Source organism: Ctenocephalides felis, unplaced genomic scaffold (assembly GCF_003426905.1).
Source record: "Ctenocephalides felis isolate EL2017-DRISC unplaced genomic scaffold, ASM342690v1 CF-g0.4_SCAFFOLD_01492, whole genome shotgun sequence".
Lineage (NCBI taxonomy): Eukaryota > Metazoa > Arthropoda > Insecta > Siphonaptera > Pulicidae > Ctenocephalides > Ctenocephalides felis.
The window spans coordinates 13,168,034-13,195,856 of record NW_020537646.1 but is presented as its reverse complement, the minus strand read 5'-3'; the positions used below and the strand labels follow the sequence as shown (position 1 = coordinate 13,195,856).

At 28.4% G+C, this 27,823-nt stretch overlaps 1 protein-coding gene across 1 annotated transcript; it reads left to right on the top strand.

Annotated features, from left to right (window-relative positions):
* LOC113370856 lies at nt 1–27,288 on the top strand. The gene is made up of 12 exons (XM_026611537.1): nt 1–50; nt 15,810–16,107; nt 17,326–17,546; nt 21,055–21,248; nt 22,190–22,422; nt 22,547–22,744; nt 22,845–23,079; nt 23,387–23,562; nt 25,416–25,544; nt 25,774–25,867; nt 26,574–26,736; nt 27,007–27,288. Exons 1-12 carry the CDS (start codon nt 46–48, stop codon nt 27,119–27,121), a joined length of 2,061 nt encoding a protein of 686 aa, XP_026467322.1. The 5' UTR covers nt 1–45; the 3' UTR covers nt 27,122–27,288.
* Nucleotides 27,289–27,823: the final 535 nt, after the last annotated feature.

Sequence of the window (27,823 nt, the reverse complement as noted above, 5' to 3'; positions counted from 1 at the left end):
ACTTGTTGTTGATTGTTTTGTGGAGGAAGTAGTATCAAGGTTTTCATGAGGTGAGTGGTGATGGAAATTCTTGGAAAATGACGCATTTTGTGTAAAATCACTTAAAGTACTTATGGCGTGAAACCAAGAATACTTTATAATCCGAAATGCAATTTTACATACAAAATGCATACAAAAATATCGTTTTTTTTAAATAATGTTACCCCTTGAGTAATATTTACGAATATACTATTTGGACATTAAAATAAAAGCAGTACTTAAAGTGGCATTGTAATTGAATCATCATTTAGTAAAAAATGATCATAAACACTTTCAAGGTGTATAAACTAAATAACGCAAATAATTTTATTATTATGATGATAAAAGAACACGAGAGTTTATGAGGTAAATTTGACAACAAATTAGTTAAATTTTGATTATTTTGTTATTTGAATCATCATTTAGTAAAAAATGATCATAAACACTTTCATAGTGTTCAAACTAAATAATTGCTAAAATTTTATTATTATGATGATAGAAGAAGACGAGCAATTCGAGCTTGATGAGGTGCATTTGAAAAAAAATTAGTTAAAGTTTGATTATTTTCGTTTATTATAAATAATTATTAATACGTTTCCTACTATTAAAAAACTTGCATATTTAAAAACTTAATATAATTAACACAATTTACAATAACAGAAAAACAGTACCTTAATTATATGGTTGTTCAAAGAAGCTTTCATAACTGATTTACGTTCTAATATAATGCTATTTATATAAATTACTGATCTTTTTAAAAAAGTATGAAAATTATCACATTTTTTTAAAATCAAAATGTAGTTCAAAACAAACGTTGTAAAAGTTTAAAAAATTTGAAACTAGATCAATAGTCACAGAATACCAAATTCTGATGATTTTGAAAGTTTTACCAAAATATCATATTTTTCAATCCTTACACCTTATGGTAGTATTTGAATATTACAATTATCAGGAATTTTCAGAAAATTTGATTTTTATAAAAGATGAATATTGTAGAGAGTGTAGTTAGAGACAATAAACGAGTAATTAGACATGAGGTTTGTTAATAGAGACGAACGGAGTTAGCATTTAAATACAAAACATAATGTAGTTTACAATAAACTATGCAAAAGTTTAAAAACTATAAAACTAGACCAATAGTCACAAAATACAAAATTCTGATTGTATTCAATCATGGTGAAAAGTTTTACCAAAAAATCAAATTTGTCAATCCTATTACTTCATAGTAGCATTTAAATACTACAATTATCAGGAATTTCCAGAAAAGTTGATTTTTATTAGAGATGAATATTATAGAGAGTGTATTTAGAGACAATAAACGAATAACTAGATATGACGTTAATAGAGTTGAACGAAGTTAGCATTTATCAGAATTAACGTTCAATTTGTTTTTATTTGATCAATTTTTGTTTTCTCTGTATCAAATTCTTTTTATCTGTATAATCATCGCAGTAGACACCGAGCTTTTAAACAAATAGATAATATCGAATTGTCTATTAAAAAATTAATTAAATAAATATAATAATAAAAACATTGGTCGTTTATAATTTGCACTTTTAAACACGCAATTATTAAGAATTAAATTAGTAAGTATGTTGTCTCAAATATTACGCAATGAAGTAGCAGCTTTTTTGTAATTTTAGAATTTATATAAATAAATGGATTAAAATGGTAACATCATGTTGGGTTACATAAAAAACGCATTGGACAATTAATATTTACTTAAAAATTTAAAATATATTTTGAACAAAACAAATATGTATGGCTTGGCGCGCACGTGATATAAAATTAGAGTAAAGCCACATAAATAAACAAAAATTGAACAAAAATTAGAATACTAAACTAATTAGTGAATTTTGAATTAGAAACTATTATGAGAATTTATTAAAAAATACAACCTACATAGTTTTGAAAATATTTAAGAAAATCAATAAAGTAATAATAAAAAAACTTATTTATTGAAGGCAAAATTAACTAAGAGCATTTAAAGTTGTAGCAAATTGTATATATTTATAATCAAAAAAATGATTATATCTATATTAATTATTTTATAAGTTTTCTATATGCACTACCTACTATATTTACAAATCAAAATTCGACAGTTCTATGATGTTTTATTTTTTATTATATTTGAAATTATCATTGCAACTAGCAATTTTTTAAAAAATTAAGTATCCTTGAATTAAAATGAAATATAGTTGTAATATAATTTAATTTTTTGTCTATCCATATTGTATTGGTAATATTCGTTATTTCATTATTTTAAAGTCAACAATTATACTATATATATATATATATATATATATATATATATATATATATTAAAAAATGCGAAATTATAATTATTAATAAAGTACCTCTAAAGATTTTTCTTATTAAATATTCTCTATAATTGCGTTTTTTTGCTTTTTAAACTTCATACCTTTTGAAAACATTTTTAAAAATAGTGTCAAGTACATTGTTACGTTCGCTATAAATTATTTAAGATCAAAAACATTAACAATACTTGGAAATTAAAATTTAGATTTTTTTAACAATGTCATTTAATACGAATTTAATATAAATTTTAATCATTTATTACCCATTAGTAATAATTATCTCTGCTATTATTATGAAATATTAAACCGATCCGCCAGAACATTTTTAGCACGTGTTATTTATTGTTAAACCGTTCTTAAACGAGGACAGTACACATTGCACGAATTTTAATTATGTCACAACTAAAAATTTAAATTTAAATTTGTCGCATTTAGGTCTTCTTTATGCTGTCGGTAACATCTGAACAAATAAAACGAGATTCAAAAGTCATTGCCAAAACACTGAACGACATCGAAAATGTTGTCAGTGTAATATAGAGAAAAATTAAATAATAATATAAGAGATATATAAATTAAATAAAATTGATAACATGATAAAATTAATTTTATCTAAATTTGCAAATAAACAAATCTGAACTTTGAGATTACTACATTAGATACTCATTTTATTTGCATTTTGTCTGACATTAAGATTTTGATAGAATATGAAAAAAACTAAATTACAATTAATTGTTTTTGATACAGATAATGAAGATATAGATCAATGAAACTATTAGTACTTAAGTTTTAAATAACAAAAGTTTTATAATTCCAAGGATTTAAAAGATGTAATATAACGCTATTGAACATTTGCAAAGTTTCATGAAGCTTCTTATATTGACAATTATTTTATATTGGTTTCTTGAATTGGCATATAAACAAATAAAGAAATTAAGCAAAAGGTATCTCTAAAAATAAGTGTAGTATTAGGCACAATAAATTTTTATTTACTTCAACAAGATGAAACTGTACTAATATTAGTATCTGAAGATATAGTTGAATAAATACAATTTTACATATAAGAACTAAAACTGTAAAATCAAGAATCTATATAGTATAAAATGATATACTGAAGTGACAAGCACGTCTTTTACAACTTTCAGAATTTTACCGAATTATCACAATTTATGCCGAAAAGTCTGAGAAATCTAATAATATAACTAAATTCTAAAAGTCTAAATATGTAAACTATTTAAACTTTTATGGTTCTTTTTATTTAAAGCTGTTTAAAAAACCGTATTGATAGACAGACAGGCGGCAGAAGGAATCATTCATGGATCAATCTTTTATTTCTTCAAAAATTATTCAATTACCAAACGTGAAGTTTTTTTTGTTATATAGGTACATATATAATTTATTATTATAAATTATTTATTATATCAAGTAGTTATAGCAAAACTAGTGGTGTGTATGGCATCGTGCCTTAAGGCAAATTGCTGGAACTTCCCGTACTGTAACGAAATGTTCGAGGAATACTGAATGTCTTCAAATAGATTATTATAAATATTGTAACATTGTCTAATATTTATAAGAATTATATGAATTATATGAACTGTGAACATTTTTTTTCCAAAATCAATTATTTTGTTAAGACAAGCAAAAAGTTCTTTGAATCATTTAAATCGGCCGCTTAGTTCTCTCAAAAACTGCCATATTTTGCACATTTAGCCTCGTATCTTTGAAATGGCTGGGCCTGCATTTGCAAAAAACTAATAACCACTTCTCCCAATCATTACTAATTGAATGTTTTTTAGATCATTCAAATCGGATGCTCCGTTCTCTCAAAAACTCGATTTCTATTTTCTGCACTCTTTGCTCTTTATCTCCGTAACTGCTGGACCTGCTTTTGCCAAAAACTAATCAGCACATCTTCTTATTAATAGGAATCGAATGTTTTTTGAAGCATTTAAGTCGGTTGATCCGTCCGCCTGAAAACGTGACCGAAAAATTTATCCATACATACATACACACACACATCCATTTTTTTATAAGGTATGCCAAAATGTTCAGAAACCTCTGAAACGTAAAGATATATAAAAATTTTCATTTTCGATTTTTTTGCGATTACTATAACTTGCCCTGCGGGAAGTTAATTAAATATACATTAAAACCCTCTAGATATAATTATCAAGAACTCCGACTAAAAACGCGTCTTAAGCGAGAAAGCATATTATGTAGGTATGGGACAATATGTTTCAAAATGCAGAGACCGGTGTGAAGTATCAAATTGTCTGCATTGTACCTTCTTAAAATGTTCATAAAGTTTTAAGTGTTGTTCTAAGGAAATAGTTTAAAACACGATTGTTTTAACAAGGTTCTATTGCATTTCTATTAGCAAGATGTATTTGGCAATTTATAATTATTGAAAATTGGTAAAATATAAAGGTGCGAACAATAGGTGAAAAGGTGAGACATGTCTCTAGTCTCATGCAAAGGATTCTGGTCCGGAAATGACATGTCCGGATACAAAACTTCAATAACACCGCGAGAGGAAAATAATACTGCACCGAGCCAAATACGTCGTTTTATGACCAAATAATGAACGAGCGAGCTCATGTTTGCACGGACATGCATCATCTTTAAAACAAATAAATACCTGGAACTCAAACGAATCGGGTTTAATTCATAGTTGAAAAGATAAAAGATTTTGTATCTATAATGCAGCAAAATGAATGAAAAACAAAAGAAACAACAAACAAGCAATAACTGATCAATAGCCATAAGAAAATTAACTATCTAAAATTGATTGTAACATATAAAATTTTAAATAATTATATTTTTTCAATATTTATGATATTAGTGATTAGGTCTAACCAAAATAGTTCATATGTATATCTCTTAGAGCAACCCTTATAAATCTTGCATATGAATATTTTAAGTAGGTACAATTTAGACAGGTGATTTGCCATATTGTATTAACACAGTTACCACGATTTTATATTATTTTGATCTATATTACAACTAATTTTAAGTAATATTTTGGCCTAAAGTATGCTGCTAAAACCTCCCGATAAGTAAAAGTAAACTATATAATAAAAATACTGATTTAGCTGAATTGATCAAATTTTCAACTATTTATTTCGAAAATGAAGTATCCGCTCTTTATTAAAAACCAATAAAGTTGTTTCTAAATTCGTATCTTTCCAAAAGACTTATACCTGTAAATGTATTAGTTCACACACTTGTAGATCCTAAAAGCTTCATTGTTCCAAATTGTAACTATTTTATTCAACTTTAGATCAAGTACAAATTTGTAGGACTATAATATTTTGTTATGGTAGTTTTCTATATATTAAGTTTTATTAAAATCGTCCAAAAATGTATAATTTTTGTCCCAAACCAATCACAATGATTTGAAACAAATTAAGTACATAAAGCAAATTAGCAAGTCAATTTTTCAGACGAACATAAACTTGTGTTCCAGGTAGTTAGAAAAAAATATTTTTATTTAATTTTACTCTTTTCTTAAGAAATATGAATACTCGTGCACGTCTTAAATTAATAAAAAATAATATATTTATATTTATCTTATAAATAACTAGTTGATATTGGTATTTTGCCTTGAGACAAGTTACATGAACTTCCCGATATATGTAAATAATCGACTTAATCAAAAAAAATAAATTAAATTATGAGTGATTCAAAGTATTCCGGGTGGATTTATGGCACATAATTGAAAACGAACGAACACATTAACTCGGAGTATTTTTTAAAAGCAAATTTTCAAAAATCAACAATTTTTATAATTGAACCAGTTTCCGTAGGACTTTAATAGTTTAGTATGTTCATTAAGACCAAGTACTCGATCATTATAGCAAGTAAATCGTGTAATTTTAATTTTAACCAACGTCAAAAATACTACTCATTTTCTCAAACTTTGATGAATTTTTAAAATTAAACTACTTGTAGTAAGGCCGTAAATTTTCAGTAAGTTCTATAAGACCATGATATATATCGCCAAAAAAATCTCTTCAATCTATGTCGATAGTTCTCTGTTATTAAGAGGTTTGCTAGTTAATTTCTTCTGATGATTATTTAGGTTCTTGGAAAAGTTGTGGATTTTTAAATCATCCTTCTGGATCTCATCCTCGGCATTTTCTTCAAAATCATCCTCCTTAGTTTTCAATTGACAAATGCCTACTCTGGATATTTTTTCCCGATCCTTGCTCGGGTTCAGATTTCGTTCTTTAATATTGTTGAAATGCATTTTGGATACCATATCAGAATTACTGAATGATGATACGCATCAGGTGTCGAAATGTAATATCAATGAAGGATGTTTTTCTTTTATCATTTTTTTTAATTCAACGAATGAACTGTTGATAGCTTTAATATAATCTTCAAATAATTTTATAAGAAAGCAAGCAAGAAACTCCAATTAACCATAAATATCATTCCTTACGTTTACCAGACCGATTTTATGAATGAACTGCGCCCACGCGAACGGATATGTTATTGCTACATATTTGATTTGTGTTCATATTGACTTTTCGACTTCGACTGACTCGTCCAAAGTCAAATAAACGCATCGTTTTGTACCTAAGATCCTGTATAAAATCACGGAAACGATCAGTTTAGGTAAAATTTATGACGTACTTTCTGATTTCTCCGAAAACTCCATAATTCATAGGCATGAAATATTTTAGATTTTGAAACAGAAAGTCAACTTCGAAGTTTTCTCAAATATTGTTTTATTGAAATCGCTCAATGGATGCTAATAGATAATGATAAATTGGAATTTCTGAAAACTTACATGGATATAAAAAAAATATTAAAATAAATGAAAGAATATTACTAACAACTAAGCATTAATCAGGGTATGATTCTAAAAATAGTTATCAGTCTACCAGGTGAATCTTAAATTTTTTATGCATTTATACTCTTGTAAATACATTCTTGCCATAAAATTTGTGATATCTCACATAAATATAAAATTTTACTAGTTTATGTAAAATTTAACTAGTGTTGTAATATACAAATACTCGAGACCCTAGTATAAAACTAATTTTATAAAGAAAAAAGTATGGTTTGGAATATTCGTATTAATACATTCATTTTGAATTAGTAAAACAAAATTTTGAATTGTTCAAAAGTTGATCATAATCTCTAATAAAAACTAAAAATTATTTATTTCTACAAAAAACGAGACAAAAAAATAAAACAAAGGAGTTTTTACAATACCCAGTCAATTTGTGAAAAAATTATATTATTTAATAAATTAATTTAATTAATATTTTTAATGCTATTTATAGCTTAGTTTTAAATTCTTTTTGTAATTGCACTCAATTGATTTGTTGATTTCTTTTATAAAAAAACATCTATTTTATAAAATTTACGAATAAAAAAAATTAAATTCAACCTGAACAATTTTATGTACGATAGATATCTATATATAAAAATAATGATGAAAGATAATTAATGCATGTGCGATTAATTATCAACAAAAATTTCAGTGGTTTCACGTGTATGAGTAATAAAGCATATTTCACATGGTACCTTAGGCAAAAAAAATATTTTAATTAAATAATTTTCAATACATTATTATTTTATTCATTGTACGAGAATGTTGGAAACCACTGCATTATAAAGTTTATAAATTAGCGGTTAATTTTAAATTTTTATTCAAACGTTTTCTGGACTCCGGTCAAAATGGTAAGCGTCTTTGATGAAAGAACTTGAGGAGACTGTTTGTAGATGACTCACGAAATAAATACCGTATTGTTGAATTCTTCGTAGAAAGTTCTTTATAAAATCATAATTTTATTATAATCAAAAAAAAAAAAATTTCAAAAAAATATTCTTTAAATTTTTTTTCTCATTTTTGAATTTTTGTCTTTGTATTTTTTGTTTTATGTTTTTCTTTTTGCTATATAAAATGGTCTTATTTCAAATGCTCATAGTCAGTTAATAAAGTTTTTTTTGTTATAGCTTGTTTTTGTTAATCAAGACTTTAATATCTTATTTTAGTAAATAAAGTAAAAATTCTTACGAAAAAAGTTATAAACGTAACAATGGCTACGAAAAAAATTAAGCTAATAAAATTTAAATCATTATCCATGTACTGATTTATATTTTTATGAAAATTTCGTCAATTTTTATAACGAGTACATTAGTTAGAAATATCTAGTAAAATTCCAAAGTAACATTTCGTAAACTTTTAGGGAGAAATAAAACTCTCATACCTGTTGTTCAAATTATAGAAAAATATGAAGAAAATATGAAAAGAATTAAAATCTTTAGTTTTGTGTAACGTCTCAATTATCTCTAATTTTTTCCTTCAAAAATATTAAAAGTAAAATCGACTTGCTGTCAAGTACTCTCATTTTATGACCATCACTTAAAAAATAGATAAAATAATGAATCACTACAAGCCGCATTGCGTGCAAGTGTTCCTAATTCTTATCTCCAAAATTCAATATATAATCAGTTAATACTGTTATCACAAAACAAATAATTTCCTTTGAAAAGTTGTATTTATAATTAAATGATTGATCAAAGATTAGGTATGATCTGGAAATAAGAAACCTTAAATAAATGTAATCTTGGTTGTTACGACATTCCGGCGGGTGGAATAGTTTGGTTCATTTCTATTAACATTATTTTAAAAAACTTACTTTTTAAATATTTAATCTTAATGGCTTATATGACTAATAATTTAACTAACCTACAGCCCTACAAGTAATATTTTTTATTTAGTCACGAATTTGAGTTTTCTACTCCAAATATAATGCAGAGTTAATAAGTAATTTTTCTCTATTCAGCTATACTATATTTTTTATCATTCTCAATCCAGTAAAATATTTTATTTACATTATTCTGAAATAGATGTTAATTATAACTATGAAAAAAAATTATTTACCATGTGGTCAATTATAAAAGCTAAAACATCCATAAACAAAATGATTAGCAAAATATAACTAATCAATCATTTTCGAAAGCGTCTTTTATAGAGAACGTTTGTCATTTTGAATTCTTTATATTTATTATTTTATTTTCCATCTTATCAAAAAGTATTAGTTTGACACATTAATACTTATTACAGAAATTTAAGCAGTTTTGCTAATTCCATATAAGCCTCCTGGACAGTGTCATAAACAAATATATTTCTAAAATGTTTCTTACTGATAACAAGAATTTCAATTTTTCTATAAGCGACTTTGTAATAAAAATTGATAATTGAATTATTTATGCTTTTATTATCCTATTTTATTTATATTCTTGAAGAGAAGCTTTATTAGCCTATTTTATTCAAATCATTGCTAGTAATAGTAAGAATCTGTAAAAATATTAACAAAAAATACTAGAGTGATTAAAAGGTTGAATTTTAATCAAACTAGTGGTGCATGACATCGTGCCTTAAGGCAAATTGCTAAAACTTCCCGTACCGCAATTTAATATTTTTAAGCCCTAAAATTTCTTGAAAACTTTGAAAGTAGTTTTTTGAGATCTGTAAACAAGCTGAAAGTTTAAGAAAAATATGTTCTTCAGTTCTCGAGCCCTCTTAAAATATACGTATTTGTGCACTTCCAAGCTTATAGCGTCAAAAAAAAAATTTTAACTAAGTGACTCATGGCACTGTGTCTTAAGACAAATTACTGAAACACATTGTACTGAAAATTACATTTTATAAAAAGCTTTAAATTTTATTGGAAAATGAAAAAAAGACTTCTAAAACACATTTTTTTATTTTAAAATTTTTCGAAAATTATGAACTTTTTGCAAAGCAATCACGCTGCGTAGCTGTTTCATAGAAGAAGTATCGAAACTCAATTACCATTTTTCGTAATTGCCTGTACCAAAAGCTGATCAGCACGTCCGCCCCATCAATTTGTATACAAATCTAATATTTTTTAATTATTCAAGTCGATTTCGAGAACACGGATCAACCGATTTATGATTCAATTCCTATTGATATAAGGAGACGTGCTGATTAGTTACTGGTCAAGGCAGGTCCAACTGTTTTGAAGATACGGGCCAAAATGCCAAAAATGATAATTCAGTTTTTGAGAAAAAAGCGTCCAATAACATTCAAAAAAATTTACAGAATAAATAACTGCTTAAATTTGTGGGGGCAGAATTAGCGGTTTCGATGATCCAATAAAAAATTTGAAAAATAAACATTTGGCGGACAATAGTGATCATAAGACATAGGCACATTAAATTATTTTAACATATTAAATAAATAAATTTTTTAAAGATATAATAACAAGTATAAATTTTGTTTCCATTTATATAAGTTCTGTAACATTGTTTATCAGTTAGACTGCGACGCGGCGCTTACGCGCTTCTGTATTTTGTCCCACGCAGCTGAAGCAGCGCGATTGCTTTAAAAAAAAGTTCGAAAGTTCGTAAAATTTCAGGGATGGGGCGGCATTTTTGTCAGTGCCCCGGGGCGCCAAATTTCTAAATCCGGCCCTGTATGTGATGATCATTTTTCTGGGCCCCTGGACCTGCCTTCGGCTTCCCAAACATTTAATCTACTCTTCATTCCGTCAATGCAAGTGAAATGTTTGTTGAATCATTCAAATCGGATACTTCGTTTTTCGAAAAACTGAATTGGCAGTTTTTGTACTTTTTTGTCCCTTATCTTTGAAACGGCTTTAATAATAATAACAAATGCTATTTAAGGACACACTAAAAATCACTTTTTTATATTAATAATTTTTTTAATCGGAATTGCGGACTTTTTATAAGAACTTATATGTAATACTTTTTTATATACGTTTTATATCCGTTTTTCTCGCTTTGGGCCTTGTATAACAATCTATTCAATTTTCTTTTTAATTAAGGGGGTATTCTAGTGTAGAGCAATGAATTTTAGGTTATTTTTAAAGTGGCGTAAAAGAAAGCAATGAATGTTTTCACTATCCATTTTTTTACAACTTGTTTATTAATATTATTAAAAGACAAAACAAAAATTAAAAAATAAAAAAGTTGAAAATTGTAGAAACTGGCAGCTGATGAAGTGGATGGTGTCAAAAAATTGGCACCTCAGTCTTGACATGATTTCAGCCCTCCTAGCATTCGGAAATGCAAAAAATAAAAAGATTATTAATCTACAATGATGTCGCAATCGCCCGAACTAGCGACGAGTAAAATTTTTTTTTTTACAAATTGGCGACTATTTGAAAAAAAGTGTTTATTTTACTATTTTTTGAGTTTCTAGAATTTTTTAAAAATAGTAAAAATTGGAATTTGGGGATAATCCTAGTTCGGGCTATAGATATGTCTATAAACAAGACTCTCTGAACATTTCAAGTGAATCGGTCGATTAAAACTCGAGAAAACGTGTCAACAGTACTGAAAAAGTCTGTTCTGAGAAAAACGCATTTAATGTTTTGCGTGAAGCCAAACCAGTATGGAGACCGTAAAATGCCTATATCTCCGAAAATAATTCAAATTTTCAAAAACCTTTTCGTACCCATATTCGTAGATAGTTAAACTTTGAAAATATGAAATAAAAAAATCGATTTTTTTGAACTTCTACACTAGAATACCCCCTTAATTTGATTATTTTTACAATTTTTGTTAATTCACCAAATCGAGGCGTATTATTGGTATAGAATTTTAAAATGAAACATTTATATAATGAGGGAAATCTTACATTGAAATGTGTTAATCTATGAATACATATAATATAATCAGACAACTTTGTTTGAAATATTTCTAGCGATTTTATTAATATTCTAATATTCCCTCAATAATGTTGATTACTAATGAATTTATAATAATCGATTATTCAATGTATCCCAATCACTATGGAGTCCGCGCGCCTGCCCAGTGCCCAGCAAAAACGACGAGGTGTGATCCCCAAGCGTTACACAGTAAAACACTTTAGCGCGGGCGCCAGTTACCTGGCCGCGATGGCCGGTAACTGGACGCCATGGACGGTATGCGACACATGACGCCGTAAGGACGCGACACCCGAAACAATAAATGCATCTATCGAAATAAAAACCTATAACGTCTCAGCTAAGCGCTCATCGGAAGATTTATAGCTGGTCTACTACAGCGTTGACTCCGGAGTCAGAAAAAAATGAACTCATTTAAAACGTTTTTTTTACATACAAAATTTATCGCCTAACTGACGTGCACTAGATTTTTCGCCATGTCCGGCCACCTATGTCGGTCATTATTTATGTCACCTTAAATAATTAGGATGTTGTTATTGCGGATGCTGATGTTAACTGACGCCAAAAGAAGGTTCATTGAGGATAAAGAAATTTTATATTAAAAAACAAACTTGCAAGTAGCATTTCAGCCTTGCCTTCAGGCAAGTTGTATGAACTTATCTATACGTATACATAACCAACCTAATAAATAAAAATTGAGATTAAGGTACTTAGGTAATGTTCAACTGTTTAGGGGACGTCAATACTCATCACTGTTATTTCGTATTCTAAAAATTATATTTTATTTAAGTGTGGACTTCAATTGTAATCAGCAGGCATCTACAAAACACCACAGACCATACATACATATGCTTCGGCACAGATTCTAATTAGAATGGGTCAATTTTCAAGAATTTTTGGAACCTCCCCCCAAAATTACCTTTCCATCGATAAAGAAATATCAATATTTAATCATTTGTCAAAGATTTCAACACGGTTCCAAAAAAAAAACTAAATCAACTAGTTGTAAGTAACATTATCAGCTATGCCTTTAGGCAAGTTGTATGAACGTATACATAATCAAAATAATAACTAAAAATTGAGATTAAGATACTTAGGTAATTTTTAACTGCTTAGGGGACGTCAATTTTCAAGGATTTTTGGACCCCACCCCTTAAAATTATCCTTCCCTACCCAATATCTCTTGTATTTCTCTTTCTTCTAGAAAAAATCATTAAATTTTTAGAAATTTTTGATTTTTTTTCAAATTCATATAAAAAAATGAAAATTCATGATATCTTACAAGACCCTCCCCCCCTCCTTCCACTATTGCTATTTCCAGATTTTTTGACAAAACCCTTTCACACTTTTTAAGCCTCAAGTGATTAATGGACGACCCTTATTTTGCATTTACTAAAAAATAATCAATACTATTTCCAATTGATATTTCTGAAGTATACATGAAATATCTGTAATTGTATGAACTAAATTAATTTGCTTAACACTTTATTTCATCTGTAAAACAAAAAAAAATTGTTTTAACTATTTCGTATTCTAATCATGTTTCATATTTTTTTTAAGTGTGGACGTCAACTGTAATGAGTAGGCATCTAAGAAACACCACAGATCGTACATATGCTTTGGCACAGATTCTGATTAGAATCACTCAGGTGCGATATTATAAACTTTGATGAATTTTTATAATTGAACCGCTTATCGTAGGCCTATAATATTTTAGTATGTTATTTCAGACTACCAAATGAGTATACAAAGTACACAAATTTATGAGTAGGTATACAAATTGACAAAGAAAATTCAATAATTAATTATGAAGAAATGGCCTGACCGATCTTTACCAAAAAGTGATCAACACGATTCCCAATCAATATCTTTAAAACAGATTTTAAAATCGATTTAAGATTGTGGGCTAAAACGTGGAAGAACATTTTTACACTTTGTTGCTAATTACAGAAAAACGGCTTGGCTGATAGTCGCACCAAACTGACAAACGGTAGTCCTTATCGAGCTACTTCGAATGGCTTTGAATTCTTGAAATCGGTCGAGCCGTTTTTAAAAAAACGTCGAAGAAAGATCAAAAATGGACTATATACACGTTAGTTGAATATGATATTCTCAGAAAAACTCTAGATTCATATAAATTTAATGAATTGTGTCATAAAATATGAAATACAGCTAACATTTTGTGTAATTTAATTAAAAATCGTAATGAATACTAGAAGATCTATGATAGACATGTTCAAATCAGTGATATCTTGAGACCAAAGAAACTAACATATTTTATTATACTAACATTTCTAATATAAATTTCTACCAAGCTTATATTAATTCTAAGTGTGCACTTGACAATAGCCTTTGCATTAAGACGAAGCATTTATTATTCATTCTTTAAAAAAAAACGGACTCAAGATGAAATTCTTAGTAAAACACTTATTTCATATAATTTGCTTAAGTAAAAAATTAATAATATAGAGCAATATTTGTAGAGCACTTAATGCATCATATTTGTACAATCGTTATCAGTTCAATAGGCTGTCGATGAAGAAATTAATAAGCATTGTAAACATACACGTTTAAATAAATAGAACGATTGAATTTCAACATATAAATGGCCATTGTTAATAAGAATTTGTTGTGTAACTAAATCCCTACATATAATGAAATATAATGCAAATTTTCCTGTTACAAATTTCGTAAAGAATTTAGTGATTCTTAAAATGATATGCAAGACTCTTGTTTCTTCCCTTTTGAGAGGAGATTTTGTAAGTTTCCTAGATATGGTTAAAAAAATTATAAAATTCCTGCCTTTGGCGAAAGCCGATATAACAAAATTTACTTTCACAAATTTTGTAAAAAAATGTGATTTTTAAAATAATATTTGAAACATTGCAATTGTAGTTATCTCCCCCCTTGGGAGAAGTTCTGCGAATAATGTTAAAATTTCCGAAAAAACGTAATTTTTGTACAATTTTTTTCTCTAATTATTTTAGCATTAATTATTTCTTAAGATCTCAGTAGATCTGGACTTTTTTAAATCTTATCATTGTTAGATATAAATCTTTTTGAACAAGTGTTTTGAAAATAAGATATGACATCTTTGACTATAAGTCACAGCAAATAAGGCTATAAGTGCAAAATAATCAATAAAATTTCCCAGGGTCATAGGTTTAGTTAAGTCATAGGTAAATAAATCAATAAGTCTATATTACGTAATTACACATGAATTAAAAAATCTATAAAATAAATTATGCTAAATATACTGAACTTTGTTTCATACTAGACAAATGATCCTGTTTTAACTGCTTTTAAGTACGATAAATAAAACAGAGAAATTTTTGGTTTTACGTTTGTGATATTGAAATTAAATTAATTTCAAATTCGTTTAGACATTTTCATTTTATGTATAATTTTTTTATACATAATTTGTTCCAATTTTGGGACTATTTTTAAGATATATTAATAATCGGACGAGAACCGGTATACTCAACATGGTATGATTCGTCGTGGCGAAGATCGTTAACGGCAATATGACATCGGGCAGCGCGATGTCCATTTTCAATTGAAAATATAGATCAAAAATATGTTTCCAATTGAAAATAAGCTTAAGGGTACTGCGGTGTGAAATGGCAATGGGATATCTCTCGCACATTATTCTCTGAATCGAGTTGGAGTTTAACTCAGCTCACGGACCTGCCCTAGGGCAGCACACCCATTATTATTATATTAATAATAATTTCAATATATTAAATTTAGATTATAAAAAATTATAATAATTTTATAGATTAAAATTATTTTTTTCCCCCAGATTACTAGTGTCAAGAATGGAAGCGACGGGACAGCAAGAAGCGGTCTCGGCTCCAAAATCGGAGCCGTCCAGTGCCGCAGGTTCTCCTCAACATCCCCAGGAGCAGATCAGAAATAATAACAATAATTTGGAAGAATTGCAAGAAAATAACGGATCTCCTCAGAAGAACGAACAATTGGAATATCCAAACACTGTCATCACATTGAGGAGACAGCCGCAGGTTGTAAGGACCATAACTACTGCTGGACATATTACAACAACATGTGCTACTCCTGATCGTGAAGATGCACAACATGTGGTAAATAATGAAAATTTTAAATTAATTTAATCATTGGCAAAGGAAAGAAGTTTTATATTTAAGCCCCCTAATCATACTTTTTTTTACCAGCAATCAGAATCTAATAGTTCTATAAGGGTTGGCTAATTTTTGACTTGACATCAGTCTGTTTGATAGATGGCAACCCAATAAGTTGCAAATAAAATCACGTTATTAAGAAATCATTATAACAAATTAATAAAACTTATAAAAGGTCTGAGGCCAGTTAATTAATATAAAAAGCTACTTTTTAGTATGTCTATTGTGTGTATTTTTTAATATCTCTATCAATTCCATAGGAAACATTAGCAAATTTTTAACTTCCCGTAAGGCAAGTTATAGTAATCGCAAAACAATCGAAAATAAAAATTTTTATATATCATTTTGGCATACCTTAGAAAAAATGAATGTATGTGTGTGTGTGTGTGTTTGGATGCAAATTTTCGTCGACGATTTCGGGAACACGGATGAAGCGATTTGATTCATCAGATTTGAATTCAAAGAACATTCGATTTGTATTGATAAGGAGACGTGCTGATTAATTTTTGGCAAAGGCAAGTCTAGCCGTTCCGAAAATATGAGGCAAAAAGTGCCAAAAAACGGTAATTCAGTTTTTAAGAGAACGGAGCGACCGATTTGAATAATTCAAAATTTTACTTATATTAACAAAATGAATAAGTAATCGAATTTTCATGAAGGTAGGTCTAACGGTTTCGGAGATCTAGTAAAAAAAGTAAAAAAAAAATGCCATTTGGCGGTCAAAAATGATCATTAGACATATGCACATCAAATTATTAAATATTTTATAGAGATTTTAACAATAAGTATAAATTTTGTTTACATTCCTATGGGTTATTCCGTACCAATGCTTATCCGTTAGATGGCGACGCGGCGCATACGCGCTTCGATATTTCGTCTCTATGCAGTTAGTTAAAGCAGTACGATTGCTTTGAAAAAAAGTTTAGAATTTCCAAAATATTTCAAAATACACTTTTCTTCAAAAAATCTTTTTTTCAGAAAAAAAGTAAATTTTTGTCAAAAATTTATAGTTTCTCAAAAATCTAATTTTTCAGAGTAATTTTTTTTCAAAAATGTTTATATTTAAAACAAAAAAATTTGGTACAGGAAGTTCCAGCAATTGCCTTAAGGCGCGATGCCATGCGCCCCACTAGTTTTATAATATATTATATATTATTTCAGAGAGATATTCCAAAATCAGAGCCCTATGAACAATCAATACCGAGAAGTCACTACGAGTACAACAATGAAAATACAACAGAACACGAAACATTGATTACAGTTGCCGAAAGTTACAGTCCGTCCGCGTCTCAACAACAAACGAGCAATGAACAACAACAACAACAATCTTCAAATGAATTGCAATATACGAGTTCAGAACGGAAATACGCTCCACAGGAAAGGTAAAGATAAACATTTTGATTTACAACTGCTTTATTATTGACCAGAAGACGTCAAAAATGTAGCAAACCAAGAATAATCTGTATGGTATGATTTCTGGAATGCTGGAAACTAAAACATAACATGATTTTAATTTATTACTTTAACAAGTTAATCGCCACTATATCAGAAAAAAAATTACGTAAACCTTGGTAGTTTTATTAGATAATTATGGGTGATTTTGCCCTAAAATAGACCAATGGCAAGGTTATGTTATGCAGCAATTTTCATATAAGGTGGTACTAAAAACTAACAAAATATTATGTGGTTGCTGTGCATTCAGGTGTTTTAGATAGAAAACTTAACCTAGAAACCGCAAAAATTCGAAAAAAAAAAACTATATTATTGTAACTGGATTTTTGAGATATGACTTGATAACATGTGAGTCAAGTTGCATGACAGTATTTAGTAGCATTTTGTATGAAAACTAGAACGTAGCATAGCCGTGTTATAAATTTGGTCTATCTTACGGCAGAATCGGCCCATTGATCTATCAAATTTTTTTTTTGCCAAAACTCCTGGAAACACACTATTTTTCAAGTCATATATAAAGGCCTATGACCCTATATTAAAACTTTTTCTTCAAAACTAGTATGTAAAAATAATGCTAAAAATTGAAAATTGTATTAAAAAATCATAAAAAAAAATTATACGAATGTTACAAACCGACACCACAATTTTTAAATTATAATCTAATAAATAAATCATCTAATAATTTAACAATATCGATTTCCAAAAGATTTCTAAATTCAATTCATTGCATACAGGCGTTTGTTTACTTCAGTGTTATTATGCAACACAATTCAACCTCGACCTCGACAAGGTGTTGGAATGGTGTGAAAAATTAATTTTAACTAATACGGCTACTGTATTTTTATAACTATATTTTAAATTAACACGTTTTTTGCTATGCTAGTCATGTGTCTCTGAAGCTGAAAAATTCTACATGAGCAGAAGGAGATAAATAGTGTCTGTCACATATGTGTGACATGAAAAATAATGTTTTTCCAAAAATTTTGGCAATTTTTTTTCTTTGATACATCAAGTTTGCTTGATACATTTTTAATTAAATTATCTAATAAAATAACTTTTTAAAGAAATATTTTTTTATATTGCCATTCATGGCAATTAACGTGTTAAAAGACGCTGGGTTCAAAAATACAGGAAAAAACATCAATTTATATAACTACCCCAATTGTGGTAAGAATCTGGCTTTGTAATTATAAAATCCCGCTCTCAAGTCAACGTTTCGGACAACCTGATATAAAGCAGTAGTCCTATCTATTTCCACTTCAAAATGAAGATCTAAATATGTTTTCAAGTAAAAATAACACTTTCTGGCACACTTTCATTGTGATTAGAAAAAACAACCATTGGGCAGTCTTTAATATAAAAACATCATCAAGAGATAAGACAACCATTGGGTTGTCTTCTAAAAAGCGACGTAGTTTAGAAGAAGTATCATTGCAACAGATCGTCAAGAGGGCGTCCATTAATCACGTGATCGATTTTTGAAGGATTTGTTTACCCTCCCTCCCCCTTGGTGATATGTGAAAAAAAAGGTAAAATATACGATTTTTATCAGCTAAAAAATTAATACACGTGATATCTTACTATACCCCTCCCTTCCCACGTGATACTTGGTAATTTTTTGTCCAACCCCTCTTTCCCTTAAAAACCTCACGTGATTAATGGACGCCCCAAAAACTCCTTGATCTTAATTGTTATGCAAATGAATTGAAAAATTGGTTAAAAAGTATACAACAAAAGTTCTAGTTGGAGTCTCCGTATAATTGCATGATTTATAAAAAATAGGTGGGGCTTTTTCTTCATCATGATATATGATTTTTAGAACATCATCAAACTTCAAGTTCAGAGCGTTTAAATTAATAACTTTTAGAATAGATATCACCAAATAATAATTAATATCCTGATTCTGATATCTAATACCAACCACTTGGTCTTAGCGCTTTATTTGTTTTTAAATTGGAATATATCATTATAGTAATGGATCAGAATTATTAGAATTGCAAAAACGTGCACCTGCATTGTAGAATTTCCTAAAAGAACATAATAAACGTGTTCAATAGTTTTTACCTTATAAATTCTCTCGTTTCTGTCTGGGCTCGTCTGTTCTGGCAAAATTATCACTATTTTTTTGTCTTTTAGTCACTGAATCAAATAATTATTTTCAAGAATTGCTATATAAATTTCACATGAAATTAAATTTGCTTATCCAACTGTCCACACCGAGATGTAAATCGACACTAACTAGTATTAAACCCGACTTATTTCGATTGAATGACAAATTGCAATGCATTGTCAATGCGCACATGTTTATAAACTCCGAAAACAAACAACCGTTATGAAGAGTGACCGAGAAATAAATTTTGCATTTGATATAAACGGAATAAAATAGTAATATAACCTTTTAAAATCGTATTGAAGTATGAAAGATTAGATTAATGTGGTTCGAGGATTTTAAATCTATATTCTGGTAAATTATTCAAATTAAATAGTTTTATCCTTATCTGTTCTTTGAATAAAACATACCCTTATGTTCTTTTTGCCTAAAATCATATTGGGCATCCAATGCGATAAATTGTCTTCAATCTTACATTTTGTCCAAAATATAAAATGCTAACGTTATCTATCTTCATTGAATACAAAATAAGCTCATAATCAAATCAGGATATGAAATTCTAAACTATCAGTTAAAGATTATAGGTTTTTAAAATAAACTAAGATTTTAATATAAATATTAACAATACCATTTTCATACATGTTTTATGGCTATAACTCGAATAAATATCTTCTCATAATTTTATCAAATGTTAATAATTTTTTTTTCATTTATATTCATCATACTTTTTTGCTTTATTTATGTTTCATATACAATCAAATTGAAATAAATTTATATTAAAGTGTTAATTAGGATTGGTATTCATTGATAGAACAGCACTCTAATAAAGGAATAAGACGTATAAATTTATTTCAGTCTGATGACTTAGATTAAAATTTTATGAATTAATAAACTAATAATGAGTCAATTTTTTCTCATTAAGCAATTGCAAAAATTACTGACAAATTTAATTTTAATATATTCACAAATATCTGAATTGTATGATATGCACCGGAAGTGGTTTGTTTTGGAAGCATACTATATCTTTGAAAGTACTCCATCGGCACTTTTGTTGATCAGACTTACATAAAAATCATAAATTACGCTAGAAAAATAAAATTGCAATTAAATTAACATTCTTTATAATACTAATGGTACTAGATGTTATTTAACAGTTGTAACTGATATTGGGATTAATAAAGAATTAAAAAAAAATTATATTCTGAAAAAAAATCGGATTCAAACCCCATTCTTAAAATTATCTCGATGATCCCAACATTGCTAACTTGCAGCTAATTACTATAATTTCATAATAAAATTATTTCTAACCTATTTATTATTTTATTCAGGTATTTATATTCCGAAAATATTGAAACTTACAATCATGGGATGGAAAACATTAGCCCCATGTCCGTGCGATATGCGACAGGAGAAGGCCAAGAACGATATATGACACCAACTGAACATGCTGAGGGCCAAATATTGCTGACAAGATCATATGAAACAGGACCTCAGTTCGAGCATCCTTCGCCACTTATATCTGGTTAGTAGAAAAAATCATAAGTACCCAAAAGGTACTACAAAACTAGCTTAGAGCATGTTTTTGTTATGTAATAACGTATGTCTTGTGGTTTCTGCAACATGTTTTCGTTTATAAACTAGTCGAATCCTAAAATTTATGGGACGATTCTGCCACACAACAAACCAATGTTATGGCAAGGTCATGTTACGCTGCAACTTCCATACATCATGCTTCTGAATTCTTTTGAATACTATCAAAATGTCATGTATTTGTTGTGCATTCAGGCGTTTTACTAAACTGCAACGTCACTCGTATGTTATGAAGCTGAGTCAGAAAGACCCTGTTATCTAAGATCGTAGTTTTGACATTTGTGCGGTTTCTAGGTTAGGTTTTCTATCTGACAACCTGAGAAAAACGCTTGACTGTACAGCAACCACATGGCTTTTATCAATATTTAGAGCAAATTAGTATGGAAAGTTTTTCATAAGATAGCCTTGCCATAACATTTGTCTGTTACGCGGCAGAATCGGTCTAGTAGTAGTTAGTTTAGTAGAAAACTCATTTTTTTCTGCAGAAATTATTTTATATATGATATTCTATAATATTGACCAGTAGTGGTAAAATCGTGGTCTAGCAAACACTCCAGTTTTCGTCCTAACTTCAGCGAAGCTTGACATCAAGCAGCATGATGTCTTACTTTCACTTGAGGTTATAGATCTCAAAAATAATCTCAAGTAAAAATCGTCTACATATAAAAAATGTCAAGTCAAAAAATACTATTAAGTATAATCGTTCACGTCAGAAATAGGTTAAGACAACTACTGGGGTGCCATCCAAACAAGCTACATGAAAAAATGTAAAAAGCTGAAATTGAATGCCCTTATATTATAAGATGTAATTTAAAAAATATTAAAAAATCTGTAAGATGTGAATTGCAATTAATAGAATGTATTTTTTCCCAGCGGTTACAACACCTCCTTTGAATGCAGTGCATCCAGAAGAGTTGCATATGACTTATGCAAGTTCTCCTGCAGGCGAAATCAAGTACGAATTATTGGCCGACAGTAAAGGGGCCACTTCAGTTTATACTGATTTAACACCTATGCCGCAGCAGTCGAAGCAGGTCCAGATGCAAATTGGACCAGCAGGCAGGGCAACTGCTGGCAGTTACGCGGAACAAGGAAGCCCCCAACATGTAAGTAGGATAAAAAAATAATAATTCATTTAAAAAAGAATCAAATACAGTTAATTTCAAAATTGGAACCAAACCAAATCAGAATACTAATCATAAATTATTAATTGATTTTTCTCTTTGATAGTACCAATCCAGTGGAAGTTACATCACAAACTACCCTGGTCAATATATTCATTCTCGTACTGACGACAGTCCAACATCTGCCCAACATCAAATCATGTACAAAGGTGACCCAAGTCTCAACCCTGGAACTAAACAATTGTTCTATGTTCCTGAAAATGGAACATACGAAAGTCAACCACCAGGATCACCAAACTCCCATGTAAGTTGATAGATAGTTAAATTTATAGTCATACAAAATTATTACAATTCTTATCTTATTATAATTTACTATGAGGATAAAAATTCTTGTTATTATTTAGGTGACTTTGTACAGCGGTGGAAATCAATCGTATCGATTTGGAGCAAAAGCCGATCCTGGACAAAATTTTATTTGGGTCAACAGTGCTCAACCAGTAAGTGCATCATCAGTGGAATATGGTACAGGAACTTATTTGCAGCAAGGATCCTCGGAATTGCTCCAAGAACCGCCAACCCATGTTTATACAAGTTACCCGATAAGCGGGTCGGAGTGGGTTGTTAATGATAATTTTGATGGTGAGAAAAAGAAAATATTATTTCAAGAAACAAAAATTAATTCATAAATTATGATCAAATCATTTTAAATAAAGGTCTAGACTGGTCAAGACTAGAAACACAATACTAGTACGGAACTGATAGTACCATCTCTTACCATAAAAGCATTATGCTCTTGGTTTTACTTTTCATACATTTTTACTTGGAAATATGTATATTTATTATTATTATTTATATGGAATTAAAATTACAATAGAAATATAGTAATATATTTTTCATATGTTACAGTTATCATTTATTCTTTATATAATTATTGTATTATTTTTAGGTGAAAATATTTATGTCCAAAATGTGAAAGAATGTGTGAATTGTGCGGCCTCTGTAACGCCTCTGTGGCGCAGGGACGGAACAGGGCATTATTTGTGCAATGCATGTGGATTGTATAATAAAATAAATGGGGTCAACAGGCCCCCAGTCAGGGGACACAAAAATAAACCATCTGCGGTAAGTTTATTATAAATAAATCAAAAATGTATTATCAAAAATATTGTGCAAAATTCTGTTATCCCAAATTCAGAGACTTTTTAATACCAAAATACAATAAATGATAGGTTATTTGTAATTTAATAGTATTTAGTATTTAATTACTACATATTTGAAGTAAAAAATTTATTAAAAATCACGCTTTATAGACCCATCGAAATTAATTAAAATGCTTACTATTATTTTTTAAATCAATAAAATTAAAACAAGAAGATATTTATACGTTTCAGAGGTTTCTGAACATTTTGAAAATTTCTGAAAATGGATGTATGTGTGTATGTGTATGTGTATGTACGTGTGTGTGTGCGGATACAATTTTTTAATCTAATTTTTCAAAAAAGTCAAATTTTGTCAAATATTTCAAAATTTCTAAAAAATCTAAGTTTTGCACAGTTTTTTTATTAAATTTAGTTTTCGATACGGATGTTCCAGCAATTTGCCTCAATGCTCAATGCCATGAACCACTAGTTTCATTTATCATCGACCTTCAATAATTAAAGCTTGTCATATCCTAATCAAGATTTTTACCAATTCATAACGTTTTCGAAGAATTGCGTCTACTACTAATAAGAAATTTACGGTTCTTACAATTCCGACAAGAAAACGCGTGTTTACTTAACAAAGGTGCGGTCGTCGTTTTTCTATTGTCAAATGTGGCCCAGATATTTAGGAAATACCAGACAGACAGAATGGAAAATATTTATTCTGACGAGTAAAATTATTATTGATTTTGAAGTGTAATGATCTTTTTTTCTGTTAACACTTATAGTGAAAATAACACATTTCTGATGTACGTGTTAACGTTAATAAACGATTTAAGTTTATTGTATGTTTGCCTAATTTATAGATGTAAGTCTACGCAAATTGTTTTATATGTTACACATATAATATTAACATGATAAATTAACATGTTTATTCATTAAAACTTGAAATTGCTCGTGAAACTAATGCAGTAACGTGTGTTAACTTTTTTTTTAATTTTATTTGGCCTTGCTTAATCTGAGCATTTAGCCACCTACAACATTTTATATATTCATATTCTATATTATTTTTTATATCATATTCAATATTATATATTTGATTCTATATTTTTATTCTTTTTTAATTTCTTACAATTATTTTCTTCAATTCGTCATTCTCTCTCTCTCCAATTCTTTCTCTTTCATTTCAAATTTATAATTCTATTCAACTCCTAATTTCCCTCCATTTTATTTCTTCATTCTTTAATCTCAGCCAGTTCTAGTATTTTTTAATATTTGAAGTAAATGAATTATACCGACTTATACAAATACCGGCCCCGCAGTTAACTAACAGTCCTAATATCGAGTACTAGTACCCGCCCCGCACAAAGTATGTTAAATAATTTTTTGAAAGAATGAAAAATTTTAAAATAAATTTTATTTTGTTTGAATAGATATTTATAAATTTCAAAGTAGAACAAAAAAATTATATTGTAGAAAAAACGACCCAGTCAGACTTGGGTTCACAATCCAAAGATAATTGTCAGAGAAATCTATCGACCATCTTTTGAATTATAAAAGTGGATTATATGAAATGATACTTTAAACATTAAATACTTTAATGAAATGATACTTTAAACAATGAATAGTTAACATCATAAATATCAATCTTGAAATAATTACAATTTAAGAAGAATCTCCAAAATCAGAAGACTTTGTCACTGATTGTGCACTCATTATTAAGGACATTATTTTTTATACCTCCATTACCGTGCTTCCATCATTGGTTTTAATATAAGAAAATAATTTTTTATGTATTTCAAATTGGCAAAATTTTCTTTTTATTTATTATAGTCTGGAAATAGTCGTCGTACTGGTGTAGTTTGTGCAAATTGTAAGACAACCAATACTACTTTATGGAGAAGAAATCATTCTGGAGAACCAGTGTGTAATGCTTGTGGATTATATTATAAACTGCATAATGTAAGTATGAGTATTTTAAAGTTATAATTAATTTTTTTTATAATCAAAGTGTTTTGAAGTATAATTTTCAAATATCATATGAAAGGTAGCAGTAAAAGTGTACTTAAGGAACAAATAAGCAATGAACCATTCAATATTAGATGAATTATTTTATAAGAAATTAAATAACCATATTGTCTATTAACTTGTAATAAAAAGATAGTTTTTAATGTGTATATATTCAATACAGGTTGATCGACCAATGAGTATGAAAAAAGAAGGAATTCAAACGAGGAAACGCAAACCAAAAACATCTTATAATCATGGCAAAGCACATAGTTTAGGTGAGATTTTATAAAAAAAATGATAATAATAATAAAAAATGAGTTAAAGCTGAGTTAAACTCCAACTCGATTCAGGGAAAAATAGTGTGAGAGATTTTCTATTGCCATTTCACACAGCAGTGCCTGAAATGGGCTTATTTCCAACGAAAGCCCAAAAAAATTGATATTTAACAATCATTCAGAACACAATTCAGTTAATTGAAATAAATTTTATTCTTGTTCATAGTGCAATTTCAGAAAATGCATTAAAAACCTGCTTTAATTAACCACAAAAAAATCTAATAGCTTTAAACTTCAAGAATACATTAAATACAATTTAATTATTAATTCAAGAATAAACATTTTTATTGTTGACTTTGACATTCCTACAGTAATAGTTCTTTTCGAACAATATTGGATTATTTTTTCAAATGAAGTTTCTGCATAGAATTCCTAATATTCAGTGGAACTATTTTGTTCACATTACTACACAAGTTCAAAAATAATATCCCAAACATTAGATTCATTATTTTAAATTTTAATGATTTCATAAATTGTTAAGGGTTTGTGAATGTCTAGCTGTACCATAAGGAGAATAATAGCTTCAACAAAATTATTCACACTTATTTAAATCATTTACTTATGTCTTTTCTGGCCATGTCTTTTCTGACCATGAAATGAAATAATGTAGCATTATTAATTTAATTATTACTGCATAATTTTTCAGATTCAAAAATTAATTTGCAGCAATCTTTGTACATCACTCAGAGTGATATAAAACCGGATATATTAGTCAGTACCAACGGTGGACATTACTCCTTAAATTCAAGTTGTCCTTCTCCCATTGGTTCAGCACAGACATCAGCTCACCTTTCTACGCACATACCTTTGTGAGTAAAAAGATTTGTTAATAAAATGAAATAGAATTTATTTCTAAACCTTACTTTCACCATTCAAACAAAAAAAAAATCTTTTAGTCCAGCATTTAATGTATTGGTGAAGTTGGTAGTTATTTTGTGGATCAAGTTGACCAAGTTGATTAAGATTTATTATTTTGCCTATTATAGTGATTCTTTTTGCGCAAATTATTCTTCTTTATCGATTTGATAAAAAATAGTATTAAATATAAACAATTCTCAGACAAAAATTGTCTTTTACAGAATCCAGCAGCCGATGGAACAGATAGTTTCCAGGGTAACCACAAGTGCAGATTTACCCAGTGTCATCACATCCACGGGGATTTCTTCGACAATGGCCGAAAGTACGAGGAATTAGGATTTATTTTTTGAAAATTATATTATAAATAAATATATAAAACAATACAAGAGTGAGTAAACAAAGTGCTTATTACTCTTGCTCGAATTATTGATAAATTAAAAATATTTTTAGAGTAGGAATATGTATGATTAGGGTATATATGAGAAAGTAATATAAAGAACTGACGTAGAGGAACTATAGAAATAATTATATTATAGTTTATAATTTTTATGTGAATTTGATTTATAGTTTAGTTGTAATCATATAAATTTCTGTGCCTTGGATAAAGGCTTAATAATAAAATATTTAATTAATTTGTATACATATTCCGTTAAAAACATAAAATTCACTTGACCGCGAATTTGAATAAGTTCTAAATAGACAATTTCTAAGACTCGAAAAAATTAATAAAATTGAAGAAATTACAGCAATAAAATAAACTATAACATACTACAGGCAAATATACAGGGATTATGTATTAATTGTAATTATTAAAAATTATTTATGATTTTTTTATTATTTTTGAAGTACGAACTTAGCCATCAGCATAAGTTATTTTCATATTTATATTACTATTCTCAATTTAAATTGATAATTGTGCTCAAATTAAATTATAATTGTGCCATCGTTTTTATGGGATATTTATTTCATTTGCTTCAGAAGATGTGCTATTCTCAATTTAGATTAATTAAAAAATATTAAAATTTATATTTATATATG

Excerpts from the sequence above, each read along its gene's own strand:
- LOC113370856 (XM_026611537.1), top strand. Across the intron at positions 23,563-25,415 it reads ACAAAAATAAACCATCTGCG|TCTGGAAATAGTCGTCGTAC; the intron begins GTAAGTTTATTA and ends TATTTATTATAG. Across the intron at positions 25,545-25,773 it reads TATATTATAAACTGCATAAT|GTTGATCGACCAATGAGTAT; the intron begins GTAAGTATGAGT and ends TATTCAATACAG.